Source organism: Odontesthes bonariensis, chromosome 14, assembly GCF_027942865.1.
Source record: "Odontesthes bonariensis isolate fOdoBon6 chromosome 14, fOdoBon6.hap1, whole genome shotgun sequence".
NCBI classification, from domain to species: domain Eukaryota; kingdom Metazoa; phylum Chordata; class Actinopteri; order Atheriniformes; family Atherinopsidae; genus Odontesthes; species Odontesthes bonariensis.
The window spans coordinates 22,218,911-22,246,439 of record NC_134519.1 but is presented as its reverse complement, the minus strand read 5'-3'; the positions used below and the strand labels follow the sequence as shown (position 1 = coordinate 22,246,439).

General features: G+C 41.6%; 3 protein-coding genes across 4 annotated transcripts; 1 reads left to right on the top strand and 2 right to left on the bottom strand.

The window, feature by feature from the left end:
- Nucleotides 1-193: 193 nt before the first annotated feature.
- Nucleotides 194-6,758, bottom strand: prkab2 (protein kinase, AMP-activated, beta 2 non-catalytic subunit). Its single transcript, XM_075483582.1, has 8 exons — nucleotides 6,662-6,758; nucleotides 4,896-5,078; nucleotides 4,613-4,770; nucleotides 4,406-4,499; nucleotides 2,699-2,813; nucleotides 2,321-2,454; nucleotides 2,142-2,210; nucleotides 194-1,756 (listed from the first exon to the last, which is right to left on the bottom strand). The coding sequence occupies exons 2-8, from the start codon at nucleotides 5,052-5,054 to the stop codon at nucleotides 1,679-1,681; spliced, it is 807 nt and encodes a 268-aa protein (XP_075339697.1). The 5' UTR covers nucleotides 5,055-5,078; nucleotides 6,662-6,758; the 3' UTR covers nucleotides 194-1,678.
- Nucleotides 6,759-8,162: 1,404 nt separating this feature from the next.
- On the bottom strand, nucleotides 8,163-14,505 carry LOC142399111 (mitochondrial adenyl nucleotide antiporter SLC25A24-like). Of its 2 annotated transcripts, none has more exons than XM_075483579.1 (10): nucleotides 14,117-14,505; nucleotides 13,819-13,945; nucleotides 13,597-13,684; nucleotides 13,389-13,500; nucleotides 12,260-12,418; nucleotides 12,035-12,187; nucleotides 11,836-11,943; nucleotides 11,536-11,703; nucleotides 11,208-11,358; nucleotides 8,163-10,323 (listed from the first exon to the last, which is right to left on the bottom strand). In XM_075483579.1, the coding sequence occupies exons 1-10, from the start codon at nucleotides 14,294-14,296 to the stop codon at nucleotides 10,142-10,144; spliced, it is 1,428 nt and encodes a 475-aa protein (XP_075339694.1). In that variant the 5' UTR covers nucleotides 14,297-14,505; the 3' UTR covers nucleotides 8,163-10,141. The 2 variants fall into 2 exon arrangements, with proteins under 2 accessions (XP_075339694.1, XP_075339696.1); XM_075483581.1 differs by having other exon boundaries at nucleotides 12,035-12,172.
- A 4,864-nt stretch (nucleotides 14,506-19,369) lies between these two features.
- On the top strand, nucleotides 19,370-27,104 carry LOC142399110 (EEIG family member 2-like). Its single transcript, XM_075483578.1, has 11 exons — nucleotides 19,370-19,602; nucleotides 20,868-20,988; nucleotides 21,205-21,234; nucleotides 21,528-21,644; nucleotides 22,039-22,085; nucleotides 23,787-23,887; nucleotides 24,099-24,194; nucleotides 24,323-24,527; nucleotides 24,958-25,094; nucleotides 25,316-25,379; nucleotides 25,660-27,104. Exons 1-11 carry the CDS (start codon nucleotides 19,457-19,459, stop codon nucleotides 25,700-25,702), a joined length of 1,107 nt encoding a protein of 368 aa, XP_075339693.1. The 5' UTR covers nucleotides 19,370-19,456; the 3' UTR covers nucleotides 25,703-27,104.
- Nucleotides 27,105-27,529: the final 425 nt, after the last annotated feature.

Genomic DNA, 27,529 nt, shown 5'->3' with positions numbered 1-27,529 from the left:
CCTCAACAAACCTTACCCCAAAATAAAGGAGAGATGTGGAGTGTAATCTGTCAGACAGTTGGACGGATACAACCCCAAGGCAGTGAGTTCAGTTTGTTTTGTGTCTCACACGGATACCATCTCTACGCAGGAATCCCGAGTATTTGCTCTCTTGACTAAAAAAAAAAAAAAAAGGAAGACAAACAGGCTGGAGTTTGGTCGAGTAGGTCCTGCTTTTATTTGCAAACAAGTAAAACCTTGTAAATGTGGATTCTTATACTGCTTCTGCAAAGCATTTTTAAAACATTCATGAAACAGCTGCAAAATTCAAGTTTTGGTTTCAGCTTCAAAACTCTGCAACCACGCGCCGTTATCAAACCTGTGAGTCTAAAAATCTCTTCGGACAAAACTTCACAGCCAAGCTCAACATTCACAAAATGCTTTTAGCATATCTAGTCAAGACACCGACCGGATTTACGAAAGCCCTTTAATAAGTCTAAAGAGTTCATCAGCTGTGAGCATTAATGTGCAATTAAACAGGACAACATCCACCATTCCAAAAAAAAAAAAAAACTTAGCTTAAACACTTTTATGAACACACACCAGCAAACTCTTTACAACATTTAAATTCATGGCAACTCCTCCTCGTCGTAGCCCTGTTAATTCAAGTGGTGAAGATCACTTTTTGACAGAATCCGAACGTGTTGGTAGCCACACGAGACGCAGGCATTCAACACGAAGCGGACCATTGAAACCGTTTGGGTGTACAGGCCTCTGTGTAGAACTATATATGTATAACACCTAGATACAGTGCGTTAATTTTTGATAAATATAACTGAAAACTGCACACAAATATATAGAACGCAGCGAGACCTAAATTAGATCCGAGAAGCTACAGTACGAGAGCCGTTTGCTGCATAGTTAAAAGCTTACATCACCACTCCTGCTCACAGGGTGCTAAAGTGCTCATGGGCTTACATCAGGATGAAGGCAACAGAAACTCAACACAGACCCAAGACCACCTCCTTCATCTGGAAAGTGGACTCCCTCTCGATAACAAATTCATAGTGACCACAAGTGAAATCCAAGCCGTCTGCAGGCCTCTGGATCTACCAACATTAGAAACTCGGAACCGTTTTTAATGGCAAATTATTGCGCTTCAAGTTAAACCACTGCCAAGTCTGTAGCTGCAGGTCGCACTTCCTTCTCTTCCAGCGTGCATTCAAGCAAATAATTTAAAAAAACGTAACAGAATCCAATGAGGGACATTACAACATAACAGTTCTTCTAGTCAAACCAGTAACATCTAAAGTCCCATGACACTGATCTTTCACAGGTCTTCATCATGACGAGACCAAATAGGACACGGACAGGCAGGCAGGCGCTAAAAACAATCAGATTTTTTTTTTTTTGCTTTTTTTGCCTACAAACACAGTGATTTAGTAACCAATACAAGCCATAGTGCAGTTGCGATCTCTCCCTTAAACCTGACACAGCTCAAAAACACGCACTTCGCTACCTCTGTTCGGAGCCCTATGCAGGCGGAAGTGCACCCTCGCTCCGTGCCATTGGCCTTCGGCTCACCTGTGAATGTGTTTCAGTGCAAGATTCGGCAAAATGTGATGAGGAGCACCCAAAAAACAAACAGAATACAAACAAGCTGCTCTCTAAGACCACTGTGGAGCGCCTGAGTGGAGGTTTAGATGGGCTTGTAAAGCAGAGAAGTGACATATTTCTTCTTGTATCTGTGCGTGGCACTCAGCACCATCACTCCATCCTACACACAGAGAGAAAAAAAAAAAAAAACACAGAACAGAAGGAAGGTGCCGTAAGAAACACCTACAACCCCGGTGCACGTGATCAGAGATGCTGAAATCTGTGTTAATGCCACACATTAACAGAAAATAAGAATGTGATATTTAACGATCGGGAAAAATTAAAGACGTTGAGAAAACAAAAACGGTACAAATATGGCAAATGTGTGAATCCTTCAACTGAATCACATTTAAGGAAACTGTGAGATTACGTCACTGTAGATAACAGACAGTAAATGGAACAGGAAGATATGTCATAACTTACTACCCACAATATCAGTAATATTTCTTATTCTACCAGCCATATCGAGACAGTACCGGACAAATTTGTGCTGCTGGTGAACCTACCTTTATTGAAAGGGCATAGAGGTGATTTAGCATGACGTGGTTGGGTTCAGGCAGCAGGGCAGGATCACACTGAAACAATGAAAAAAAAAAAAAAAAAAAGAAAAAAGGGTGAGTAATTTTGAGACACGAAAAGCTTCAACTGGATCTGTAAGAAGGTAGAAGCAGCTGAGGACACTGACGGATATATTGGTGTCTTTGTTGAGGATGACTTGAAGCAGGTGAGGCGGGAGTATAGGCGGGGCTTTATAGTGCTCTTCAGGTCTGAAGCTGTACTGCTCCTGGCCGTATGGTCCTGGAGGGGAGCTGGACAGGTCTGTGAAGACACAACAGTCTTTATTACACAACTGATACAAGATTCATGTCCACTCCGCACTGTGTAGGACTGTGTGATGTGATAGCTACTAACAAATCTAAATGTTTTTAATCAAAATTAGCAACATAAGCACAGGAGGCAACTACATCATATAAATACATTAGATAAACTGACATTTCAGACATTTTCTAACATTAAGCTGACTGAATAAAAGCAGCACAACAGTAACTGAATGCAGGCAGACCTGATGTGTCGGAGCATTCCAGGGAGTCGACCTGCAGAGCATCAAAAACCTCGAAGTCTGACTTCTTCACCTGAATCAGGTTGTTGATGGTGCCGAGCTGGCTGGTGACCACTGGCTACAAAAACAGGACGATAATCCCAGAGGTCACGATAAAGCATTTGTCACATCAGCTTGTGTGGCAGCAGGTTTAAGAGAACAACAAGGACCAATTCTGCTTTCACGCAGTCCAACAAAATGTAAACCTGCCAAGCATCAAACGCAGAGCAGTGGTGGGTGGAGCAGCTAAATACACTGGGGTCACTAGCCAGTACTGCATTTAAAAGAAAAAAAAAGGTTTTATGTGCACTGGCTAAGACTAATGTGACACACATGGTCCACAATATTTACTGTCACATCAACAAATCAGATCAGAAAAGCTCATTACTATTTGGTGTGCTTTTAGGCTAAGAGTTATGAGTTTTAGTGCAATGTTATCTATTTACTTGCATTTTTTAATTCACTGAAGGTGTCCAAAGTAAACTTGTAAATATGACGTTAATTATGATGCCACCTAATCTGAATAATTTATCTAAAGGGATAGTTTGCCTCTTTTGACATGAAACTGTATGACATCCCATATTAGCAATATCATTTATGACCATTTTCTTACCCCCTGCTGCGTCCTGTGAGCCGAGTTCCAGCCTCGTTTTGACGTTGACGAAAGTAGTCCGGCTAGTTGGCCGAGGTTAAAAAAATAAAGTGTTTTGCTTCTCAAAACAATATGTGTTCAAAAGAGTAATACATTTGCATCACAAAATCGTTGTCCAGGAAAAAGTCAGACCTCACAATCGCTTGGCACTATTTTCTCTCCCTCCGTATCACTGCGGGCTGTGTAGACAGTGCAGACTGAGCAGTCCCCTGCTTCCGAGCAGTAAACACCGCAACAGGTGCGGCTATCGGCAGGCGGCAGCACGCAGTGATACGAAGGAAGAGAAAATAGCGCCAAGCAATTGTGAGGTCTGACTTTTTCCTGGTCAACGATTTTGTGATGCAAATGTATTACTCTTTTGAACGCATATTGTTTTGAGAAGCAAAACGCTTTATTTTCGTGGCCTCAGCCAACTAGCCGAAACGAGGCTGGAACTCGGCTCACAGGACGCAGTAGGGGGTAAGAAAATGGTCATAAATTATATTGCTAATATGGGATGTCATACAGCTACATGTCAAAAGAGGCAAACTATCCCTTTAAAGTGTTGTTAAACAGAGTCAACGAGGTCACATTTCACCGCACTCCGGCACATTTTGATTATTTTTGCTCGCACGAGACAAGAGCATTTAAACACAGTGAGAAGCAGAGAGGCCTTTTACTTAGATACCAGGGTAGGCAGTGAAAATTTGGAGTGGTTTCTAAAATATCTAGTATGCTATGTTGGCCATTCATTTCTTTGCTTCATGAATGATGGACAAAAATCATAATCGAGTAACCTAAGGAACAGCCAGACTCTCCATCTGCTCATCACTCTCCAAACATCATGGCACACAGCGACGCCATTATCACAATATTGAAGAGACCTTCCAAAATAAAGTCAAACAGGCTCAGCACATAGAAAAAAGGTTAGAATTTTTCAACTGGCAAATTTTCTCAGTTTAGAGTCTAACTTTCAGAATTCATTTGTACGTTCATGAAAATGACAACCACAACAAAACCCAAAAGCGACGGTGCCGTACCTCTGAGGGATCATGGACCCACTGTCCGTCTACAAAAAACTTGTACTGGTGCTCTCCTTCGGGCAGGTCCAGAATTGCTACAAAGTCATTATGGCTTTAAAGAGAGAGAGGAAACAGAGTAAGTGCAACATCAGGATTTTCTTAACTCAAGAAACTCAGCAAATGGCACTCGTGTATTGATGTATACTGTAAAAGAACCTTCTTTACCTCTTATTCAGGGGTATCTTCATGTTCCAGCTGTTGAACGAACCAGCTATGTAAACTTCCTTCCCCCCTCCAGCCCAGCGAATCACAGTGGGTCGAGCCTGAGGACCCGTTTTAACCAGGTCATCCATATCCGGGGTGAATTCTTTCTCTAATGACGTCTGAAATACATAAATAAATAAATGTGCAAATCTCAACTGGAAGCCCTCTAAAGAGAGATGCTTTGAAATCTGAAAGGTTTTAAAAAATATATATATATTCGAATTCGATACTATTGGATGCACACCTTGGATTCAGGTCCGTGTGTGTTGAAGATGTTGGGGTCATCTGTGCTGTCCACCATCTTGCTGCTGGGTTCGTGGTCTTTTTGACTCCCGCTGCTGTCGGAGCGATGTGCTTTGCTTCCATGGCGTTCTCCGGACACCCTGTCACTTGTGTTGCCCATAGCGCCTCTCTAGTTATTGCGCCCCTAGAAAGATAGGACCATTTATTTATCTATTAATTCACTTTACAAAATGGGCCACCAACCATAAACTAAAGAGCTCTAATTCTACAAGAATTTAGCCTTTCAGATACTAGAAATAAAAGCCATTTGCCTTTCAGAGATTACAGGCGGGAAAAAAGATAATCAAGATAAAAAAACAATTGATGTGCCAGGTCATGTTGACCTGTGGAGAGCGCTGTGTGGGATTGGAAGAAAGGGATTCTGGGAATCCTTGTTTTTCTGCGATTACGTATGAATATTGCGACATGAAAACCCACAGCAACTATCTGTTTGTCTATTATTCTTCAGCAATGTCTTTGCTGTGCATGTGGTTTAAACGCAAAACAAAAGAAGCGGGCAAGCGCTGAAACTATCTCTCTGAAGTAATTCTGGAGGGAAGAAAAAAAAGAAAATAAATCAGTTAGTATTATACATGATGGACAAATCGTGACGCCGCGGTGCTTACAACACCCTTCTAGCACCCGTGGCTTTGGTCAATGATCTAACTTATGGTGATGGCTGTTGTGCTTTGAAAAGCATTCAGACTTGGCTTTGCAGCCCTCAGGCTATGATTTGTGGTGACAGCGTGATAACCAGACACCTAAGGTGAACTATCTCATGACAGCATGATTTTGGTGATCATCCTTTTTTGTAGTTAGAATATTTCCATACAAGCTGTGTTGCATTTCTTTTTACTTCCAAATATTTTTTGCTATTTTCCCATTTATCAAGTGATCAGCTTAGTAGCGGGTGCAAGCTTCATATTCAGATTTGCCTGCTCGTGAGATGTTTGGTTGTTTTCTTTACCTTATAGAACCAGCTGCGCTAATGCAAAAACCTGAGCTACCATTGACAAGAGATTACAAACATGAAATCAGTCAGTTACAGTGACTGGTTGCCATGGTGAACCCCAGTTTACAACTCGCATGTGTCATCATAAGAATGTGATGACAATACGTGACCAGCACAATGTTAGACGTGGCCGTATAATCATTAACAGAAGCAGAAATGAAAATAATACTGAAATGAGACGAACAACATCGTAAAACGATGGACAGCTGCCCGATTCACGCGAAAGGCTAAACGGCTTTCCTGAAAGACTAAAAGGCTTATCTTCGAAAGACTAGACAGATGAAGCGAGGTAACTGAGACTGCCTCCTGTGAACCTGCACTTGCCAGAATAAATCACACAACACCGGCGCTTGACGTAAACACACTCATATCGTCGGATTTAACACAGAACAGCACGACGGCGTCAGTCAACACCCGATAGCTTCAAGCTCAACAAGTTTTAACCTCCTAAACTAAATAATAGGCAAAAGTTTGTCTTCGTCAAAAGCGCCTGCTAGCTGTAGCCCACCAGCTGTGCCCACCCACCTCCGCTCGCTCCAGGAGAATATTTTTAGCTGCAACTCGCAGTTAAAAGTCAGCTAGCTGCTAGCTGTCACTGTCAACAAACTAGCAACTCATTTGTCTTAACTAAGCGCCCAGTGTCGACAACAAGCCGACGAGCTTGAAATGAAGATTTGTGATTCACAGTGTCATTATAACGGGGCGAAGTAACTCACCGAAACGAGCTGCCTTTGCTCTGACAGTAGTTTGTGTTGTAGCGGAGGAGGGTCCGTCACTATCCAGGTTCCTCCTCTTTACATCAACCGCAGCGCCGCGGTGCCACAACTACGGCGAGCGGTGAGGACTAAATTGCTTTGGACGTTTCATCTGCCAGGAAGAGCAAAGAGATGTCTGTCGTGCTAATTATTCTGCCGAGAAACATAGTCAACTTAATAATCTTTGATATGTATCGTTTTGATACAGCAGAATAAATGTTTTTGAGTCAGAGGTCATGAAAGTTTGCCATGGGTGATGTTCACAGTAGGGTGTTTCCTATCTGAACTTTTCACCATAAATAGTAAAATGGATATATTAGAGTTAATATGATTTTCAGTGGTGAAAAGAAACTAAGTATATTTACTCAAGTAATATACTTAAAGACAAATTACAGGCAGTTGTGCTTCTATTTCTATTTATGCTAGTTTATACTTTACTCAACTATAGATCAGAAGTAACTAATATACTTTCAGCTCCTCTACATTTATTTAATCACTTTAGCTACATTTTACCACGCAAGTTAGCGTTTTACACAATGGTTGATATATATACTAATGTAACAACCTGCTTTTTAGAATTAAACCAGTGATACCTAAAGTTTTGAATCATTGACTTATAAATAGCAGTGTGTTATCACTTTCCACATGTGTATGAGTTGTTGACAGCTCCACCAAGCATTGGCTTCTCCTACAAAACTTCACACATGGTCTAATTTCAGTAGACAAAAGTCACAGCCTAGAGACTTTCAAAAACTGGAAACCTAATTGTTTGTCAGAAGTTGTTTTTTTCCTCCAACTTTTCTCTGAAGTACATTAATCCCATTGCAACCCCTCAGCATCATCTACCGTCTCCGTTTTGAAAATTCTATACGAACAAATGAGTTCCACCTTCAGCAGCTATAACAGTGATCTGCTACTTATACACTGAGCCTTTTAAATAATCAAATATTGATGAAAATAAAAAAGTTGGTCAGAAAGACCAAAGTAATACCACCACTCATAAAGATTCACCGGCACGTGCAGGGGTATTACTTATAAAATTAGCAGTTTTGGATTGCTTTTGGAACTTTCGTGTTAGCGAAGACAACACAATGTTCTACTTTTTCACATCATTTCTTCTTCCAGGTGCTAGCAGGATAATTTAAGTGTATTATCTTTACTAATGCAAATACTGTGTGGAGATACAACGCTCCACATTAAAAGCTCCGGCAGGTAAAGCGAGCAACACTGCTCATCTTATTGCAATGCAAAGTTATGCTGGGAAAATCTGCATCCTGGCATTCACGTGGATGTGACTTTGATGCCTCACACCAACCTTAGCAATTTTGAAGACTAGTCTCTCTCATACACACACACACACCTATTACCACCCTCGTGCTGTTATGGCTAATCAGTGCATGTCCACATGTTTTGTCTTAAATGACTCAATGCAAAGCTTTTAAAGAACCCACATTACCATGTGTTCATTTAGAGACTTTATTCAAGGAGTGCACTGGAACTCGTTTAGTTAACATGCTTTAATGTAGAAAAAAGAAAACAATTCTCTCATACATTGCTGGAGCATGTGTTGCTACCTGATGTTTCTTTAGATTTTGTCACTTTAAGTCCCCTCCTTTTGAAAGGTTCAGTCTGAGGGAGCCGCTTACGCTCGAGGTGTGCCAAACTGGCCACTGGGCAGGCATTACACGAATTATATTCATGGTGATTCAGACAAAGGGTATCCAAAAGAACTAAACAATGTGGGATTTTGGCTTTAAAACGTCTTACATTCACCAAAAAAAAAAACACTTTAAGGATGGGAAAAACTGAAAAAGCATTACATGAGCATTTCAAGTGGCGCATCCCTAACGCTGTATTCATGCAGTTTTAATTTGCAACAAAAAATAAATAGAGAAATACATGAAGAAATTCTAAGAGAAAAAAATAGCTGAACACAGAAAATATGACAAAAAAGAATTTGAAAATATAATCGGAAGCATTTGTAATCTTAGTAAGCAAGTAAAAGCTAACAGACACCACAAGTCCACACAGAGCTGTTACCAGGAGAATTTAGCTGTAGTTTTCATTCATTCACGGTCGGCTTCACATCACCTCCTTGCACCGTCATTGTGGTTCTGACTTAAGAACGAGCAACACCTACAACCACAAAAATCTCAGCGAATCAACTCTTTGTCAACTTTTTTTTGTCAAACTCCTCTTATCGAGCGGATTTTCTGAAAATCTGCTTAAAGTCAACAATGCATTTGGATGGAAAACCCTGTTCAGTGATCGTGAAACCAGAGAGCCCTGGTTACTCTGAAGAACGTACACCAAAAAGGGCTTACTGTCCTCTTTGCATGCCCCAAACTTTCTAACCTTTTGCTGCGTGAAAGAGCAACTAACAAAATGCAAACTGTGTCATGATGCTATTTTGCACGTTGTCTGTAAGTTTAAGGGAATGTGGTCTTAATCTGTTGCCAAAGAGGTGACACGTGACAAAAGATGCGTTCTTCTGCAGATATTTTAGTCCCACGACCAGTTATCACTGCCATCGCCAACATTGAGTTGAATAAATAAGCATAACTTAAAACATTTATATATATATTTATATACCTATATACAGACAGTACATATATACAGTACATATAGCTTAAAAAACTCATCTCCAAGGTTTGTATGAAGAGGCTGTAAGGCACATTTAAGTGTTTACCACATAGACAACGTGGGATTAGTTGTTTTCACATTGCGCAAGCGTGTGTCTTTATACACACACAAACACACACACATTATTCCAGTGTTAACAAGTATTGATTTTTGAGGGCCAGTTATCTTCAGCTGGCATTTGGAGCGCCACCTTTCTGAAGCTGTCATTCGAGGGCAAGGTGTTTAAAACCCAAAAGTGTTCAGTTACATCTCCAGTGTTTGAACATGCGCGGACACGTGAACATTGAAACAGATAAGTGTTATTTTCACAGGTTACATTCCTGAATAAACGTGGCCCCGAGATAAGAGCCAACCTTCTTTTGGGAACAAAAACAAAAAAAAAAAAGTACAACATTGTGTCTGACAGTTTAAAGGAAAAACAATAGCATAAATTAAATAACACTTTTTCTTTTAAACTACTTTTTTATGTATCATCTACAGAACTGTCTTTTTCAAGCATTGTTTGGGACTGTCTGTAAAGGTAGGGAGTGTGTTATGTGCAACTTCCAAAACAATCAAAAAATAAAGCATGCGCACCACAATTGATTGTGTGAAACTTTAGCTACTGGCAGGCAACTCTTATAACATACAGCTTTCCATCCGAAGAACCGATCAGGTCATGCTCTGTACGTTTGATGTCTATCTGTCCTTTTGGAGGTTTTTCTGTGGTTTTTTTTCCTTTATTTCTTTCTTTTTTTTCGAGGCATTTTCAAGTCGAATACGAATGCAGTGAATGTTCTTTCTCAGTTTCCCGGAGTATCATTTTGATATTCCTAAGCCGGTCTTCATATACTCGTAAACCACATAGCTAATGCTGACAGCAGGAATGACTTTCATGAAGTTTGGCAGGATGCCCCGGTAGAGCCCAAAGAAACCATCTTTGGCTACAATTGTCCTCATCAGAGAACTCATGGAAGGCTGGTCTGATGCATCCAGAGACGCTGAAAAGAAATACTGAGTTAGAGAGGCACTGCCGTATCAAAAAACATTTATTTAAAAAAATAAAAAAATAAAAATCACTTTTTTGTGTGTACTCTGCACCCAGAGCTCATCTGAATTTTTATTAGTAAATTAGAAAGTCTCGTTTTGGTTGGTGTACATTTGTCAAAAGTTTCACTTGTTAAAGAAACGACTATCTACATGAATAACTTGCCAACACATTAAATCATAAAGTATCTTTCAACAGCGATTCCCAACCAGAGCAGGTAAGTTTAATGGAATGGATTTAATGGTTTGCCAAGATTTATAAAAATAAAAAATAAAAATAATATGAAAGTTACGAATCAACTGTTGCAATGTGTAACAAAACATTGGACAAGTCATCAACAAAAATGGCTGAATTATCTATAATGTGAAAAGTAACAGAAAATGTTTTGAATGATAAAAGGAAATTAATTAAAAAAAAGTTGAAGTTGTGAAATGTAAGGTTCATGTAATGAAACTAAAGTAAAACGTAGCTGATACATGGTTGAAACATTCTCAGCCTCAAATGGGAGAATAAAAACAAAAAGTACAAAACTGACGTCAATACCAACGTCGACTCAAACCGACTCATCTAAAACACGATGGACCATTTTGAACAAGATGGTGAATCACCTGCCTGACACCGTAATGTGTGAATGAACTGAAGGAGTGACGCGCTGCTCAAGCGCATTCCTTTTATTCAGCGTGGGCTCCAACGCAGCCGTACACGTGCACATAAAACACGGGGCGCCTTTACAAAACTGTGGCCCCACGGAAAACATCTCGGTTCTTTTGACAAACATCACCCACCCGTTCCATTTAGGTTTCACAATGCTGTTCTCAAAGGCCAGACTGAGCTTACCTTGCGCCTGCATCCGTGTGCGTACGAGTGCGAGAGGATAGCTGGCCAACTGGCCACAGGTACTGGAGATGGTGCCGCAGCCCAACAACACCAGAATTCCAGGATTAGCCGAGTCTTTGGCGTAATACGACAACCATGTGTTCTTCAGAGTCTGAGACATGACAGAGATTTCAAATGTACATCAGCATACCTCAGAAATGTATTTGTCTCATTAACAGCAATGTGACAAACTGCTACAGTGTGCATATCAAAGAATGGATTCATAACAAAGTGCTCTCCTTTATGAAAGATGACTAAGGGGGCTGCTTTCAGTACAAGGCCTGCACACCTCATAAACAGCAAGGTCTATCCCAGCGTAAGGAATTATGCCAAGTAAATTTGGAATGTAGCCCTTGTAGAAAGCTATGACACCCTCCTTCCTCAGGATCTTCTTGGCACAGTCAAACATTCCTGCATACTGGCCGGTTTTCCTCAGGGTCAGACGAGTCTTTAGCACCTTACAGAGAGTCGGCACAGAAGAGGCACAAATGAGCCACAGCTTCTCGTGGTTCGTGAGATATTAATTTTAATCATATTAGTGTGTTTTTTATCATATTATTGAAGCAGTAGAACAAAGCAGTGCTCTTACCTCCATTGGGTAAATGGCCGTCTGTGCCGTGGCCCCTGCCATGGAGCCTGCCATAAACCTCTTATGCGTCTCAATCTTCTTTCCCTCTGATGATAACAACCTCTTATACTGTCAAATTAAAACAATGTGTCAGTAGCTGCTTCATTTGTTGTCAACATGTCATAGCGAGAGTCAGTGTTTTAAAGGTACAGTTCCCTACCTGTTCATATGCCATGAACTTGATTGCCGTCTCAGGCGCAATCTTTAAAACGTTGATCCCGTTTCCCCTCCACAGTGAGGACGGACCACCTTCTACGATCATCTGCCTGAAGCCCCCGATCAGATTTATCTGGTTGATCTTAGAAGAATGAACCTGTGGTGAAATTACATACTTTTAGCGGAGCTAATGACCCGCCCGTGTGTTTCCTTCTTTTGTATCGTTCACCTGCATGAAGACTTTTAATCTGTCCAGTGGGGCAGTGCCGGTGCGAGAGACGGCACCTGCCGCCGCACCTGCAGCCAGCTGCTTCCACCAGATACCCGAGCTCTTCTCTTCCTCTGTGAATTCATCGGGGATGGCGAGACTGTCACCGATGTCCAGCACCTAGTGATGACACACACACACACACACACACGCAGACTTAAACGGATTTACGTTCATCGCCATAACATATATTCTCAGTCTGCTCAAGCACGATAAACTCTGACCAAAGTCAGAATTATTCATGCCGTCACCCACAAAGCTACATGTCATATCGAGTCTGTGTGGCTGAGACTTGAAACGAGAACTTCTCCTTTCCGTTTTTCGCTGTCATGTACTGACAATGTTTTTTTTTTTTAGCCTTGCCGGGCAACATTTACACAACCATGATCATGAAGTTTCTACCAAAAGAGCTGATACATCAAGAACGTAATGCACTTTATTAACCAGATGTGTTCAAAAGCCACACAAAAGAAGGCTAGAGGAAAGGCTGAGGTGTGGTTGTCTAATGCTTTGAGCTCTTTGCCCTTTCGCTGGAACTGCTTGTGAAATCATAATCACCGAACTGACTGAGCGCTTGTCTTGCATGCTTTAGCCGTTACAGATAAACAGATCCGATGTTTCCCCAAAAGCATTACGGTGGCTGGAGGAAAACAAGCTGCTGTGGCCATTTAACGCAACACTGCTGGGAAAAACACACAGGATTATGGAGCTAATTACTCTGTGTCCTGCGCTCGAATTAATGAGGCATTTCTGTGTGGTTTGCAGAGAAACATTCAGAAACGGGGCCTGTCAGGACAGGCACAGTTCTGTGCAAGCAACAAACCGGTCACAGACACCTTTCTGTGCTGCAAGAATATGGAGTTGGACACCATATAAGAAGAGGTGGAGGAGCAAGCTGAGGGGAGCAGGATCAGAGCAGTGTGGCTCTGTGACCTAATTAACTTGGTTGGTTTAGACTCTGAAAGCTGCTGCCAATTGTGAACTGCAGATAAAATCCATAGTGTCTAACCCCAGAGGAGCAGAGGATATGTGATTTATTCCACTGCTGTTGCCTCTGAGTGTGGGCAGAGTGTTTCTGTTCGGGCCATACCGAGGAGTGCTTCCAATAGCGTATGATTTCTTCCAGGTTCTGGGCAGGGTACAGGAGGAAGTGTTCTCTCCACTCGTTCCAGTCGACCATCATGGTCCCATCAATGTCCATGCTGAGGAGGCACAAACAGCTCTTTACCTGAAAGCTTATTAGGCGGAATAACATTATGTTTGGTGTTTACAGGTGTGTACAGAACTGGAGATCAAACCTCTGTAAGATCTTCATGGCATCCTCCTTGCTGAGGTCCATGCCCAGCTCTGCGAGGGACTGCTGGATCTCAGAGGCATCGATGCGCCCTGACACACATAAAAACTCTACTGAGAAAGTGCTGCAGCATAAAAAAAAAAAAGAAGCTAATATGTGACATGGTGCGCATACACTGGCTGGCTACGTGGGGGCGCGCGCACTAATGCCTCCACTCATCTCCTACCATCGTTGTTTCTGTCCAGACTCTTAAAGGTCAGCAACAGCTTCTTCTCGTGCTCTTTCAGGTATTTGGTGAACTCACTGAAGTCCAAAAAGCCGTCATTGTTTTGGTCACCAGATGACACGATTTTCTGCAGAGAGGAGACACAGTCTAGAATCAGTCAAGTCAAAAGGGGGAGTCACACTCTCAGTCAGACAACCGGTCTCTCTACAGCGGAATTTCGTATAAGAGCAGCCCGGGACTTGAAGCTCGTATCGGTTACATGCAGATGCAGTAAACGGGATCCCTTGCTTCGAGTTACCTGTGCGGCACCGTGGCGGAATATCCCCATTGCCTTGAGGCCCGCTCGTAACTCTGCGACATCCACCTTGCCATCTTTATTGGTGTCTAGCCTATCAAACAGGTCCTGGTATGACCGCTCACTAGTGGCATCCCAGCACCGGGCACTTGACAGTAAAGACGTCCGTAACGTCTGATACATCGCAGAGCTAATGTGGAAGCAGCGTTCAGACCGTTCAGTCCTGCAAACGTTAATCTGATTATTAATCCATACTGAGAATCATTCATTAATCCTGCGCATAATCCACACACGAGCCCGGCGTTGACAATGACAAAAAAGCTTTCCCGTTGGTATATTTTGCAGAGTGCCCGGGGTAAAGGTGCACTCCGCAGCGCTTCTGAGGAACTGCAGTAATCGAGGGCGGAGCTACGACGAGAGCTGCGTAGCTGCTTGACGTTTTTTTTTTTAGTGGAAAAGTGGGAAAGACGGTAAAATAGCAAAGTGCTGAAATCAACACCCCCTGGATTGAGCATATGCCTTACCCGGTTGATGCTTATTAAAGTGAGCATAATCACCCCTGTTTTTTTATTTATTTTTTTATTATTATCTCATTTTCCTGTGAGATATGTGACCGTGCATTACAAGGGAAATATAATCTCCTTATCTAGAGGGACGTGTCAGCAGAAAGAGAAACACTGAGCTTAGCATTTCCTTCAGCGCAGCGCCGCTGGTCGCCGATAGAGGGCGATGTTTCACAGGTAAAGGGGTCAGAGGGGGTTATTATCAGGAACCGATGCAGAGGTGTCATTTCAGTAATAATAACGAGAAGAGGAAGAACATGCACGGAAGTCAGACATATGAATAACTGTAAAAACTTCCTTAACATCTAGTATAGTGGGTGTATGTGGCTCACACAAAATAAAGAAAACAGCTCATCTAATGATGTCTGTAATGCTCTCACAGTGCTGAATGACCATGTTTATGTGCTGCCATCCAGGCATTGGTCATTTTAAGAGCTTAAATAAAGACAGCTTGACTTCTGATGGCTCGAGGCTGAAGCTGCCTTTCAGAATGAGGGCTGAAAACTTTTTAAAAACCAAGAAAACAAAGTCCAGTTGCCCTTATTCCAGCTCTTAAAATGACAATGTTTAAGATATTCATAACATTACTGCAGAGCGTTTTTTGCGGGGTTTATTCCCTGCTTCCCATGCTTTAATGGTTTGTTTGTTTTGCAGTGCTTTTCCAGATTTTATCAGTCGTGGTTATTGCTTGTCATAAAGAATAAGACTGGTTGCCTAAATAGCAGGGGTTGTTAAAGTGCAACTTGCAGGTGAACAACTTCAGTGACCGAAATTGTAGAAACGTGTTGGAAGAACCAAGTTTGTTGTTGTTGTTTGATTGGACAGGAAATGTTTTTGCTCAAAACAAATCAGTTTGGTTTTCAGAAAAAAAGGAATTGGCACTGCTATGTACGTTGCTCAATATGTGATCCCAAATCCCACCGGATATGCACGTCTAACTGTTTGCATTCAAGGTTGTGAACAGAATGATGAAATATGACGCAGGACAGTGTTTCCCGGAGATTTCCAGAGTATACACTTACAATACTGGTCCTCCGGGGTGCGTAAGGTCAGTGTTGTTCCTGCCCTGTTTAATGTCAATAATGGTGGAACTCTTTGTCATCCTCTGTTTATGTAGCTGCAACCCTTTAAAACGAATGTCTTACGTGTGCTTGATGTTGTTACAGAAACAGTGGTATGTGGGAGCTCAAATAGGCTTATAATAATGCTCTGAGGCTACTGCCTCAAGTTTTCCAGTTGGCAGATTGTGTCAAGTGTCTGTCAGGTGTTTGTGTTCTCCGGTGTTCCCACGTGTTCGCTCACATCGAAGGTTGGCTGAGTCAGAGTGCAGCATCACTGAGGGTTTAAGCCATTACGAAGAAGAACTGCTCTTCATCCAGACTTAGAAAAACACTGATGAGGCAGCATGTTTATAACATAATGATTTACCTGTGTTGATTCAAAGGATGTTATTATCATTCATTTCTTATTGCTATGGAACCCTCCGAGAATATGAAACAAACTGAGAACTGAATTGAATCCTGTATCAACAGTACTGTGTAAAAGTCTCGTGGCACCCCTTTTCCCTTTATATACTGCTTGGCATGGCAATAAGATACGTACAAATGTCAATTAATTTTAAGTAAATTAAAGTTAAACTTTCATAATAATTGAAAGTCAGTAGTTGGTACGAGTGCCCTTATTTTGCAACACAGCCTGAGCCCTCTCGTCGGGTCTTTGTTGGTTTTCTTTCCCTGTTTTTTGCTTAACAATATCCCTTTCAGATGCTGTTCAACTGCTGCAGACCGTTTACATTGTTTGCCTTCAACTTGTCTTGTGTCCTCAGATTTTTATGAGGACAACACAGCGGGTCACGTCAAGATACGCCCGGGTTTGGACTAAAAGTTATTTGAGAAGTCACCTTGTTTGAGCAAAATTGCCTTTTTTTATCCCTTAGAATGTGTTGCCCTCTGCATTATAGTAGATGCAACCAAAGAAATGGTGGCTGATGAGATACAATTAAAAATCTACTCTGTGTTAAGTGTTCACTCTATACATGCTGCCTCTGGGTCTAATTCTGAAGAACTCTAAAGTCCACTACCACAGCTATGCAGATGACACACAGATATATCTCGCACTGTCTCCAGATGACTGCAGTCCTATAGAGTCATTGTGCGACTGCTTAGAGCAAGTCAAAAAGTGGATGAACCAAAATTTCTCTCAGTTAAATCAAGAAAAAACTGAGGTCATTGTGTTTGGCAACAAAGAGAAGAGGTTTGCTGTCAGTAAACATCTTGAGTCACTGTCTCTAGAAACTAAAGACCAAGTCCGGAACCTCGCCGTGATAGACTCAGACCTGACCTTCAACTATCATATCAAATCAGTCACCAAATCAGCCTTTTATCAACTTAAGAACATATCCAGAATTAAGGGTTTCATGTCCCAAACAGATCAGGAGAAGCTGATTCATGCTTTCATCTCCAGCAGACTTGACTACTGTAACGGTCTTCTGACTGGACTCCCCAAAAAAAGTCTCAAACAGCTGCAGCTCATTCAGAACGCTGCAGCCCGAGTTTTAACCAGAACTCAGAGATCAGATCACATCACCCCAGTTCTCAAGTCTTTACATTGGCTCCCGGTCAGATACAGAATAGATTTTAAAGTTCTGCTACTCGTCTACAAATCACGGAATGGTTTAGGTCCAGAATACATGAATGACATGCTACCAGAGTATAAACCCAGTAGAGCTCTGAGATCTGCTGACTCAGGTCAGATAGTGGAGCCCAGAGTTCAAACTAGACACGGTGAAGCAGCTTTTAGCTGTTATGCTGGAACAAACTACCAGCAGAACTGAAATCAGCCCCAACTGTAAGCACTTTTAAATCCAGGTTAAAAACATTTCTCTTTCGGTGTGCTTATGGTTGAGTTTACATTTTTCTTTTTCCCCTCTTCTTTGATTGCTTTTAACTGTGTTTTTATTTTTTATTCTATTATTTTTCTCTGTAAATTGCTGCTTTATGCTGTTCTTTTGAATGTCTTGTCTTTATGTAAAGCACATTGAGTTGCCTGTGGTATGAAATGCGCTATATAAATAAAGATCAAGAAAGTAAGAAAGAAGTTGTCTTTTATGCCTAGACACGACACATGGTCACCACCAAGGGACCTTTATTTTGCTTTAATGAGTCATAGGTCAGTTTTTAGTGGTTTAACAAGCACAAAATGCAGCCAGATACAAACACTGGACCGAAATTAGGACAAAAAAAACAATGTTTAAAGAAAAGCTTGAACTTTCGGAAAGCCTGGAGTATCATTAGCCGCTTTCGGACAGAGCCGTTCTAACAACGCTGTGCTCTTCGAATTTCGTTCTGATAACTGTCCTTCCCCAGAGGAATTGTTTCAGTCTGCATTCGCACATGAGTCGGGACTGATGCGGCGCAGCCGTCTGCGTCAGCGACTTGTTACTTTTTAGCGCCACATTCAACAACAAAACTAAACTAAACTAAACAAAACCCACGAAAAGTAAGGAGAGAAGAAAAAAACACCACAAATAAGCTAATATGGAGAGCGGGGAGGCCACCGTGTTCATGGTCTGCATGATGGTGATATTAATCATGGACGATCACATCAGGCGTCTAACATCGAGGCTGGAAGAGCTCACAGAGAGAGTCAGGATCTAGCGCAGGCGATACTTCTTCGTTTCATGAAGGAAGGAGAGCAGAGCGCCGCAGACAAAGGAGACGAAGTGTAAGTTTAACTTATTAAACACGTGCAGGTTGTGTCTGTGTCGTATGAGTAAACACTTCAGCCGTGACAACATGACAAGGGGCGTAGCTACCGACCACCAAACACCTCCGTCAGATGTGTTCCTATAGAACCCTGAAAAGACCCAGTTGAGGAGAAAGAGCTGAAATGGTTATAGTAACTGAGGGCGATGGTCCCGAGTTCCTGTATGTGCGAATGCGGGAGAAAACGGCCCCGTGGATTAAAAGGTTATAGGAACTGCCAAAGGTTCCTACAGTCCGAATGCGGCTATTGTTCTTGACCATCTTAAAAGATGACCATAAATTGTGGCTCTTTGAAAGCAAAAAAGAAAGCAAAGAAGTGAGGGCTGGCTTCAGACCTTTGCACAGTACTGTATGCACTCTGAAAAGCCAATATGGGATATATCTATTGCTGTTTTAAGTATGCCTACATTGTATAGTTTTACTTAAGAATAAATAGCCCCCTTCATGAAATAACTACAGACAGAAATGAGATTCATCAAGATAAATGGTATAAATTCAGGCAGAGCCTTTGCTCAATGAATTCAGCAGCAGCGTTCATGGTTGGTGATAAACTGTGGCGTGGATTTATTTTTCCATTCACAGATTTATGCATTTCTTGTTTGTTTGTTTGATCATATGACTGCTGAAAAGGGGGTTATTCTGACACGTGTGACTTCTCATTTTGTGGCCATGTGAATAAAGCCACATGACTGCATTAACGCGGTGTTGTCAGAGGTGCAGAACGTCTCATTTCTCCTTTTAGTCGGCGTTTTGAATGACTTCTAATGAGACTGAGCGGAAATAAACTACCTGAAAATCTGTCCCGCCGTCTTTCTTTTTTCCTTTTTTTGCACCCGGCTGTCCAATTAAACCACGGAGTTTCCCCTACGTCACGATCTGTGTTTTTCAGTGGGTGGGAAAGAAGGGGTTTGAACTTTGCGTCGTGTCTGCAGCGCCGCACAGCAGCTGACAGCAGCACCGGACTGAAAGCCCCCTGCTTGCCCACCGGCAGTGTTACCGTGTCGCAGCCAAACATTATGTCTTTCATCCTGATGAAGAAAAAGAGGTTTAAATTCAAAGTAGACTTTGACTTGGAGGAATTGTCGTCGGTTCCCTTCGTGAACGGAGTTTTGTTTTGTAAAGTGAGACTCTTAAACGGAGGCTTTGCCGAGGAGTCGTCTCGGTAAGATATTCCTCTATTTATAGCTAGAACAAGGTTAGCTCAGACTCCAGCGAAACTTTTGAGCAGTTTTGATGCTTTTATCGGCTGACTTCTGACACCCGGTACTCGTTTGTTGGAACGGTGTTGCTGCTTAACGGACAGCAGCATTACGTTGGGCAGTACTTCGGGGCAACTTACCGGCTGGTAGTTGGAGACTTTCATGCTTGGAGGCGATAAAACCCAGAGTGCTGAGATTTAACGCGATTTTAACTGGAACGGACTTGGTATCGGTTCAAATGGAGCTTTTCTTATGCGATAGAGGTCATATACTTTTTTGGTAAACTTCGGTTGCCGTTGACTAAAGCAGTTGCTAAGCAACTACTTGGAGGGTAACGTTGGCATTTACCGGAGCGGCTATTTCAGTCTACGTTGGCAAGTTAACAGCGGCAATGACAGTAAATGGGAGATATTTTTAATGGAAAAGAGTCACATTTTTCATGTTGTACACTGAGGTTATGAGGATACTTTTGTACATTTATCACAGCGACGACAAAAAACAAACCGCAAATAAAATGGTGAATAATTAAAAACCCTTCCACTGTCGAGGAACATGAGACTTCGGGTTAAAGCTACTTGTGCTCAAATCCTTCTGGGGAAAACGGACGCAGCTAAACCCAATTTTCCTTTCCACATATCTGCCTCTAAAGACCATAACGTAAATACCTCTTAGATGTATCCTGCTTCAACCAGTTTCGTTCACTTGTGAATATATATGGGGCCGCCTTGTTAATGAGAATATTAGTTTTTATCGACTCTAAAACAATTCCTGCAACTATCCTTTCCATCTGAAAAAAATAGAAATCTACTTTTTTGTTGCTGGAAGCCTATCCCAATGCACACGCACAGGGTTTATACTGGGCAGGTCACTTGTCCATCACAGCAATAACACAGAGAGAGGGCCAACTACTCCCACTCAAGCCTGTGCTATTCAGAATTGGACATATAAAAAGCCACGGGAAGAACATGTTAACTTCACGCAGAAAGGGTTAGTGTATATTTAAATGCAAATTGCTTGAAGCAAAAAGCAAGGCTAATGCTTCATTTCACAGGCCAAACATGTTCCTTCCTTACTCTTAATAATCTGGTACACATCTTCCCCCTCACACTGTCAATAACTGACATGGATGTGGGAGATTTTTGCTTAATATCTACTCTGTCAGAATTCAGCTCGCCTGTTGGTTTTGGTGTCTAAATAAAACCTGTTTCCACATGTGACTGTCTCACAGGGAGCCTGTCCAAGCCAACTGTGTGCACTGGAAGAAGAGGTTCTCTATCATGTGCAAGATGAGTGCTAACGCTGGGACGGGCGTGCTGGACCCCTGCCTGTGCCGAGTTTCTGTGCGCAAGGTAAGGACTTATTTTTTTGTTTGTTTCTTCTTTCTCCAGTCAAGTTCTGCTTCACTAACGCAACAAAAATGCACCGCAGCAGTTTTCCATAGCAGGAAATGGTGGCTAGAATACGTGAGATAGGACATGCAGAGTGTTTCATTTGAAAGACAAGCTTCAAATACAAGCTATGATCACATATTCTCTTAATTGATATAATTTTTTTTTCAATTTCAGGAACTGAAGGGTGGGAAAACTTTTGCAAAGGTAATGCATCTCCTCTCAAGCCTGTGAACTTGTAAACAAAGAAGCTTTAGTACAAAAGATGTGTTGGAGCGGTCTTCTAGAAAAGGATATATGATAACAGTTAACCCTTAAATGCTCTCAGAGGGCTCTTTATTATGGATGAGGGGTTTTGTTACTCTTTCTCACCTCTGGTTATTGAGTTAAGAAGTTTAGAAGACAAAGCCTGAGCCATGTTAACCAATAACTTTAATGGTGAGTGAAAAAAAGCAAGTGTCTGACTTATTCCTTCGCACTGAATGTCCTTTGTTGTACAGCTGGGCTTTGCTGACCTGAACCTGTCCGAGTTTGCTGGGTCTGGCAGCACTGTACGACGGTGTCTCCTTGAAGGATATGACACGAAGAACACCAGACAAGACAACTCAATTCTCAAGGTATGCTGGTAAATGAGCACATCGCTTCACAACACCCCCACTGTGTACAGCAGCAAAAGATGTGTAAAAGCAGATTTCCCAGCCTTCCACGGTCTTCTTGCCCTTACGTAATGCCACCACTTCTTCTGAAGACACTCTTCTGTTGGAGAAAGTTTCGAAGTATGACATAAGACATTAGACATGTCAGAGCCTGTTAAGTTATGATGTGGCTGAGCCATGGGAATGAATGCGAAACATGCGTATTCTTCCTTGGGCATGGGCCTCCAAATATCTACAGCAGCCTTACGAAACCGCACTACACAGGATAATTAACAGACTCTTTTTGTGCCTCGCAAATTAAGTTGCTTGTAAGCCTAAAAACTGAAAAATCTGACTTTTCTTGTCCCTGTTACAGGTTGTCATCACCACCCAACTTATGTCGGGAGATCCCTGCTTTAAAACGTAAGAGCTCTTCTTGACCCTGTTTAGCAGTTTATTTCAAGTCTGAATTTCAACTCATTTAGAAACTAAGGAAATATTTACCTGTCTGTTATGGTGTTTGTAGTTGTGGTATCACAGACTGCATGTCACTCGGGTACAAAAGTCTGCATCTAACCACAACGGAGAGTGCTTTCTTCACATCCTGTCTGTCTGTCACCAAACTGAAGACGCACGCTCACTTGTCGGATATTGCAGGCACGCACAGTTTTATGTTAGGTTAATGTTACGAGCGGCCACTTTGTAGCTGAGATCTTATCCTCATCTTATCTGTAATTTACCCAATCGCACCCAGACACAAAGCTGCCCAACCTCAGTGATGTGAAACAGTTGATATGTGATCAGCTCAGCTCAGCTCAGATGTCATATTTGGAGGAAATTCAAGAGCTGTTTGTTGAACAGTCTCTGTGACTAGCTTTGCCAGTCACAAGACTGGCAAAGCTAGTTCCATGTTCAAATAGTACACTTTCTACATGCGACACAAGTCTTCCTCTATATTTTTTACCATTCCAACTGTCATTCAGTTCATGTTTATTGTGATAATACACAGCCTGCTGCCTTGGAGACGCCTAAAGCTTAGTCATTCATCCCACACAGCGTTACTCATTGTGTGTGGAGGGTTTACAACAGTACAAGGTAGCCAAGATGACGCACCATTTCTTTCTTTCTTTCTTCCGTCTTTTTTTTTTTTTTTTTAATACTAGTGTGCCCCTGCCTTCATGCTTGTGTGTCATGTAGCATTTCAGCAGCAGTGAATGGGAGTTTCCCTTTTGACTTGATGGGAAAAGCAATAGTTAAACACATTTTAGCTCAGATCCATCAGCAGTCCCAGTAAGCTGCTATAGTAAACAGCATGTATAGAACCAGGACCCTGTGGTGTGTTCACTTAAATGGAATGCAGGACGTTAATGATCAATTCCTTTTTCTGCTTTTCCTGCCACGACAAGCCATGCTGTCTGTTGAGAAAAAAAATCTGTCGCTGGTTCAATGCACAAGGAGCGAAAGCGAGCAAAGCTACGTGCAGCGTGCTTGTTGCAGTATCACATAAAGCAGAGGGCGCATATCTCATTAAACCCCAACATTTGTTTTATTCATTAGCTCTTAAAGATCTATTTGCAGAAGTGAAATTTAATGTTCATAGTTTTCATTGGTGTATGTTTACCATTAGACTATTGTATCAAACACAGGGAGTGGTTGCTCTTCTGTGGACTCTACCGTGTTGCAATGCCATGTTTCTACAGGAGCCCCGAATGGACAAACTAAACACTTACACTAGAGAGGGCTTTTCATTTGAGAGATTTAAAACAATATTTCACATTTGGTTGGATACTTGCCTCAGGTGCCCACTTTAAAACTGTAGTGACAGTAGAGATATTTAGGGATGTTTTAGAACCTGTAGCTTCTTCTCAGCAACATTAATGTTTAAAGCTTTGACTATTTGTGCAATTACATAACTTTCAATTTTGTTAGACTTAGCTTTTCTGGCCAAATAGATGCATGTCATATATTTCTCATTAATCGTGTAGTAGCAGTTTCAGCCTGCAACTTGACCTGTTGGTGGAGGTTTACACCCATGAAGCCACTGAATGAGGACATTTTCCAGTTATCCTCTGTGATACTTTAGACATTGACCTTTATCCCGGCCGGTTCATGTGTCTCCTTTAGTCCACCATCTACAGCCATGACTGTGGGGATCCCACATGCTGAAGCCGAGCGTCTCCTTGAGGACAGAAAAGGAGACGTGCAAATATCTCACTTTGTCGCTGGTAAATAATGAGCTATCTCTTTACTACAATTTAATTTTTATATTCAAGAAAATAATGGATAAAGTAAATGTAATGTAATGTAAATCCTCTGGATCACCGGCACAGTTTATCTGCCACTCCTGTCATTCATTGTGTATAGTGTGTATTGTGTGATTTTTACCAATATGTCATACTTTTCCTTTTCTCTCTCTCTCTCTTTTTTTTTTCGCAGAGACACCGAAAAAGTCAATGTCAGTCCCAGAGGGGCTGATCGCATACAGTCACTCCAGAAATTCCAGCTATACAAGTCAACTCTCAAAAATTTCAGGTGCAAACAGTGATGGATCAATTTCCTTAAATTGAAGACAGCTGTATAACATTACTCATACTTACTGTACAAATGATAAATATGTCCTCTCACATGGAGCCTTTTTTTTTTTCTCTCCTGTCCTCTAGGTTATAGTTCAAACCACTCCAGTTTAACAGATCTGAGCCACCGGCGAAGCAGTTCAGGAGGTTCTGCTTCCACGGGCATCAGCAGCATCGGGCCCAGCGATCAGCAGGGGCAGAGGGGAGAGAAGGAGAGCAGACCCACTTCCACAGTGTCTGCATCCTGTAATCGTGTTTGCGAAAACCCTTCCACCCCGACTAAGGTGTTAAGGTAACAGTCACAGTCAGTCTTGGCCTATAAAAGTATGTGTCATTGCCTGTCTTCTGACTTAAAGAGGTTTCATAAAAGGGGAAAAAGATGTTTTGATCCACTGAAGTATAGAACTGCCACAATATGCTGCTCAGACATGCAGACGGTACATAAATCAACCAAGAGCAAGCTGTTGCAAGAAAGAATAAAATGACTGTGGTTTGTCAAGTTGCACAGGATTTACATAATATTGCATGTCATGATAATAATTCCAAAGAACACTTTTTGTTTGATTGTTTATATTTAACAACAAACTAATTCTCACCTCCTTTTTCATGATCACATTATCAAAATGTCTGCATTTGGACCTTGTGTAATATTTTATCATCCGTTTGGTGTCTTTGAATGAGGAAGATACTTGTATGAAATGCAGTGTTTCTCCCTCCATTAGACACCCAGTGAAGCAGAACTCGGTGGAAAATCAGCTGAAGAGAGTCGATGCCACCAGGGTGGACGCTGATGACATAATAGAGAAAATCCTCCAAGGCCAGGATTTCAGCCCTGGCCTCTTGGATTCCAGTGCAGAGGGTGTGTACACCTAATCCTGGTGTGGAAAGCTGCCCAGCATCTTGATGATGAGATCAAATTACTTTTAGGTGTTGCAATACAGTGGTGTAAAAAAGTGCTCTGTCCAAATTCTGCAATGATCGATTGTTGCTTATCTATAAACCCCCACAAATTAAGAGTCAGCTGACTATGTGAAATGGTTATCAGTTTTCTTGTTTCTAATGTGTTTTGTGTTGCTGCAGAGGAGGGGCTCAGCTTGTTTGTTGGTCCTGGTGGGAGTACAGCCTTGGGAAGCCAGCACACGAGGTGGGTGTGATTGTGTAACTGTGGACTGCGGGTGTCAGAAAGCAGGCATTTACTACAAATATGGAGAATCGCAGCTATACTTGATGAATATGAAATTATTCTGATAAGGAATCATTGTAATAAACGCATGCTATTCTTTACATTGGATGTCTAACATGTAAATTTTTATGATGAAAATTCCTCACCATGTTAGTTGTGCATATAATGGAATGCAACTCCGTTAGATCAGATAACAGCCCTCATTTCCTGCCATGTAACGCACTGTGGCATTCTCTTTCAGGGCTGTGAGTGGAGTCTATGAGCAGGTGGTGATCAAGCGGTAAGCTTTAAGAAGCACGTGTCCGACACAAGAGGGACTCTTCAGATTTTCGGGTGCAGGGGCCACAAGAATGAGCTGTGGATGTGCTGTAAAAAAAAAGAAAAAGGAAAAAAAGCTGTCTCCTATTTCACCCCAAGAGATTTTATTTCTCTTATGCAATGCCTCCCCATAAGACTCAAAGCATTTGTTGGCTATGACTCCCCCCTAGTGTCCAAAAGGTGGAGTTGAAGGCCAATTAAAGAAAATATTTTTTGTGGACTTTTACAGACATCTCTGCTGGTCTTCTTGGACACTGTGAGGACATCAGACTCAGAGTGCATGTATTCTGCACTCTCATTCTGTGTGACAATTAAAAAAAAAAAAAAAAAGTGCAAACGTGTGTCCCACCCGGCACAGCTAGGAAGCTGTTTCTTTGCGAGTGAAAAGCAAAAATTTCTGTACTGAAAGGACATTTTGTACCAGTTTGTTTTTTGTAGGTTGTGCTCATTTTAACTGACAAAAAGGTTCAAAAGTGATGAGACTGTTTCAGAAATAACATCTCGGTTTTCAACAGGTGTTTTTTTTATTATTTTTTTTTATGTAAACTTCCAATTGGTGGAAATTTTCTATGTATGAAGAGAATCTAAGACAACTGCAAGTCACCCTCTCTCATTCTCAGATAATGGGTTTGTGGAGGGGGCATTGTCCTGTAGCCCTATATATTTAAAGGAATAGAAAACTGACAACCGACAGTGGGTTATAGTACTATTACATGTTAAGTGTTCATGGTGTTGGGATGATTAGCACTGTCACCTCCAAGCAAGAAGTTTCTCAGTTTGAATTGCAGCTAGACCCCTTTTTATGTGGAGCTGGCAGGTCCACTTTGGGTACTCTAGCTTTCTCCCACTGTCCTGCATGCCAGAATAATTGTTGATTCTAAACTGCCCTAGGAGTGAGTATTGATGTGCACGGTTATTTGTCCCTCTGATGGACTGCCAACCTGTCCAGGGTGTAACCCAGCCTGCGTATAGAAGTCGATATAGAGAATGAATGCATGGTTTTGGAAAATGAATGAATGTTCACCAGATTGTGAAGGTGGACATGAGCATGTAAATCACCATGAAGTTTGTACATTTTTTTTCCCTGAAGAATGATATATGTTATTTGTGGTTTTGTGTGTGTATAAATGATATAATGTAATATAGAATATCTAAGTATTTAAATGGGTGGCTTTTATAAAATGGAAAGTAATGGCCTTGTTTTTTCCCCCCAAAGTGCCTTAGTTGAGTGTAAAAGTGATAAAAATGTGTATTTGTCCCATATGATGTCAAATATATATATAGTTTGTACACTACGTTCCATATGTTGAAATGATCTTTAGGCCTATCGATTGCCAGATCTTTTAATAAAAAAAAAAGTTACGTTACGAAAGCGAGTCGGGGATTATTATTATGCCATGGTCTCGAGGTAACGGAATATTTGCGGATTCCGCTTTTCTCGGGATGCAATTTAGAATTTAAAAAGAAACTGACTTTAAACAGTTGCATAACCCATACAAGCATTCATATCAAGTTAGACATTACCATTTCCTGTTTTGGAAAGGAAACTTCAAAGTAAGTATTTACTGATATGAGAAGCCTAAAAGTTAGGTTTTCTTTCTGTATATGTGTGTGTTTTTTTGCATTGCAGTGGAAGGGAGAATTAGTTATTCCGTACTTGTACTGACATTTACACTGTGAAAACAATTTAGACCACTTGAGTGTGCTTACGTGCTTTTATTTTCGACAACAAGTATCCACCGTGCTGACGTAGCTGCGGCCGCGCGGCACCAGCCGTTCACAATGCATCGCTA

What these genes read in the sequence shown, in the direction of transcription:
- prkab2 (XM_075483582.1), bottom strand. Translation starts at nt 5,054, where the DNA reads ATGGGCAACACAAGTGACAGGGTGTCCGGAGAACGCCATGGAAGCAAA. An exon ending in AAGATACCCCTGAATAAGAG is followed by an intron (nt 4,500 to 4,612) that starts GTAAAGAAGGTT and finishes CTCTCTTTAAAG; the next exon opens with CCATAATGACTTTGTAGCAA. An exon ending in ACAAAGACACCAATATATCC is followed by an intron (nt 2,211 to 2,320) that starts GTCAGTGTCCTC and finishes TCATTGTTTCAG; the next exon opens with TGTGATCCTGCCCTGCTGCC.
- LOC142399111 (XM_075483579.1), bottom strand. Translation starts at nt 14,296, where the DNA reads ATGTATCAGACGTTACGGACGTCTTTACTGTCAAGTGCCCGGTGCTGG. An exon ending in CGGCCATTTACCCAATGGAG is followed by an intron (nt 11,704 to 11,835) that starts GTAAGAGCACTG and finishes ACTCTCTGTAAG; the next exon opens with GTGCTAAAGACTCGTCTGAC. An exon ending in TAGACCTTGCTGTTTATGAG is followed by an intron (nt 11,359 to 11,535) that starts GTGTGCAGGCCT and finishes GTCATGTCTCAG; the next exon opens with ACTCTGAAGAACACATGGTT.
- LOC142399110 (XM_075483578.1), top strand. Translation starts at nt 19,457, where the DNA reads ATGTCTTTCATCCTGATGAAGAAAAAGAGGTTTAAATTCAAAGTAGAC. An exon ending in GCCGAGTTTCTGTGCGCAAG is followed by an intron (nt 20,989 to 21,204) that starts GTAAGGACTTAT and finishes TTTCAATTTCAG; the next exon opens with GAACTGAAGGGTGGGAAAAC. An exon ending in CTTGGATTCCAGTGCAGAGG is followed by an intron (nt 25,095 to 25,315) that starts GTGTGTACACCT and finishes GTGTTGCTGCAG; the next exon opens with AGGAGGGGCTCAGCTTGTTT.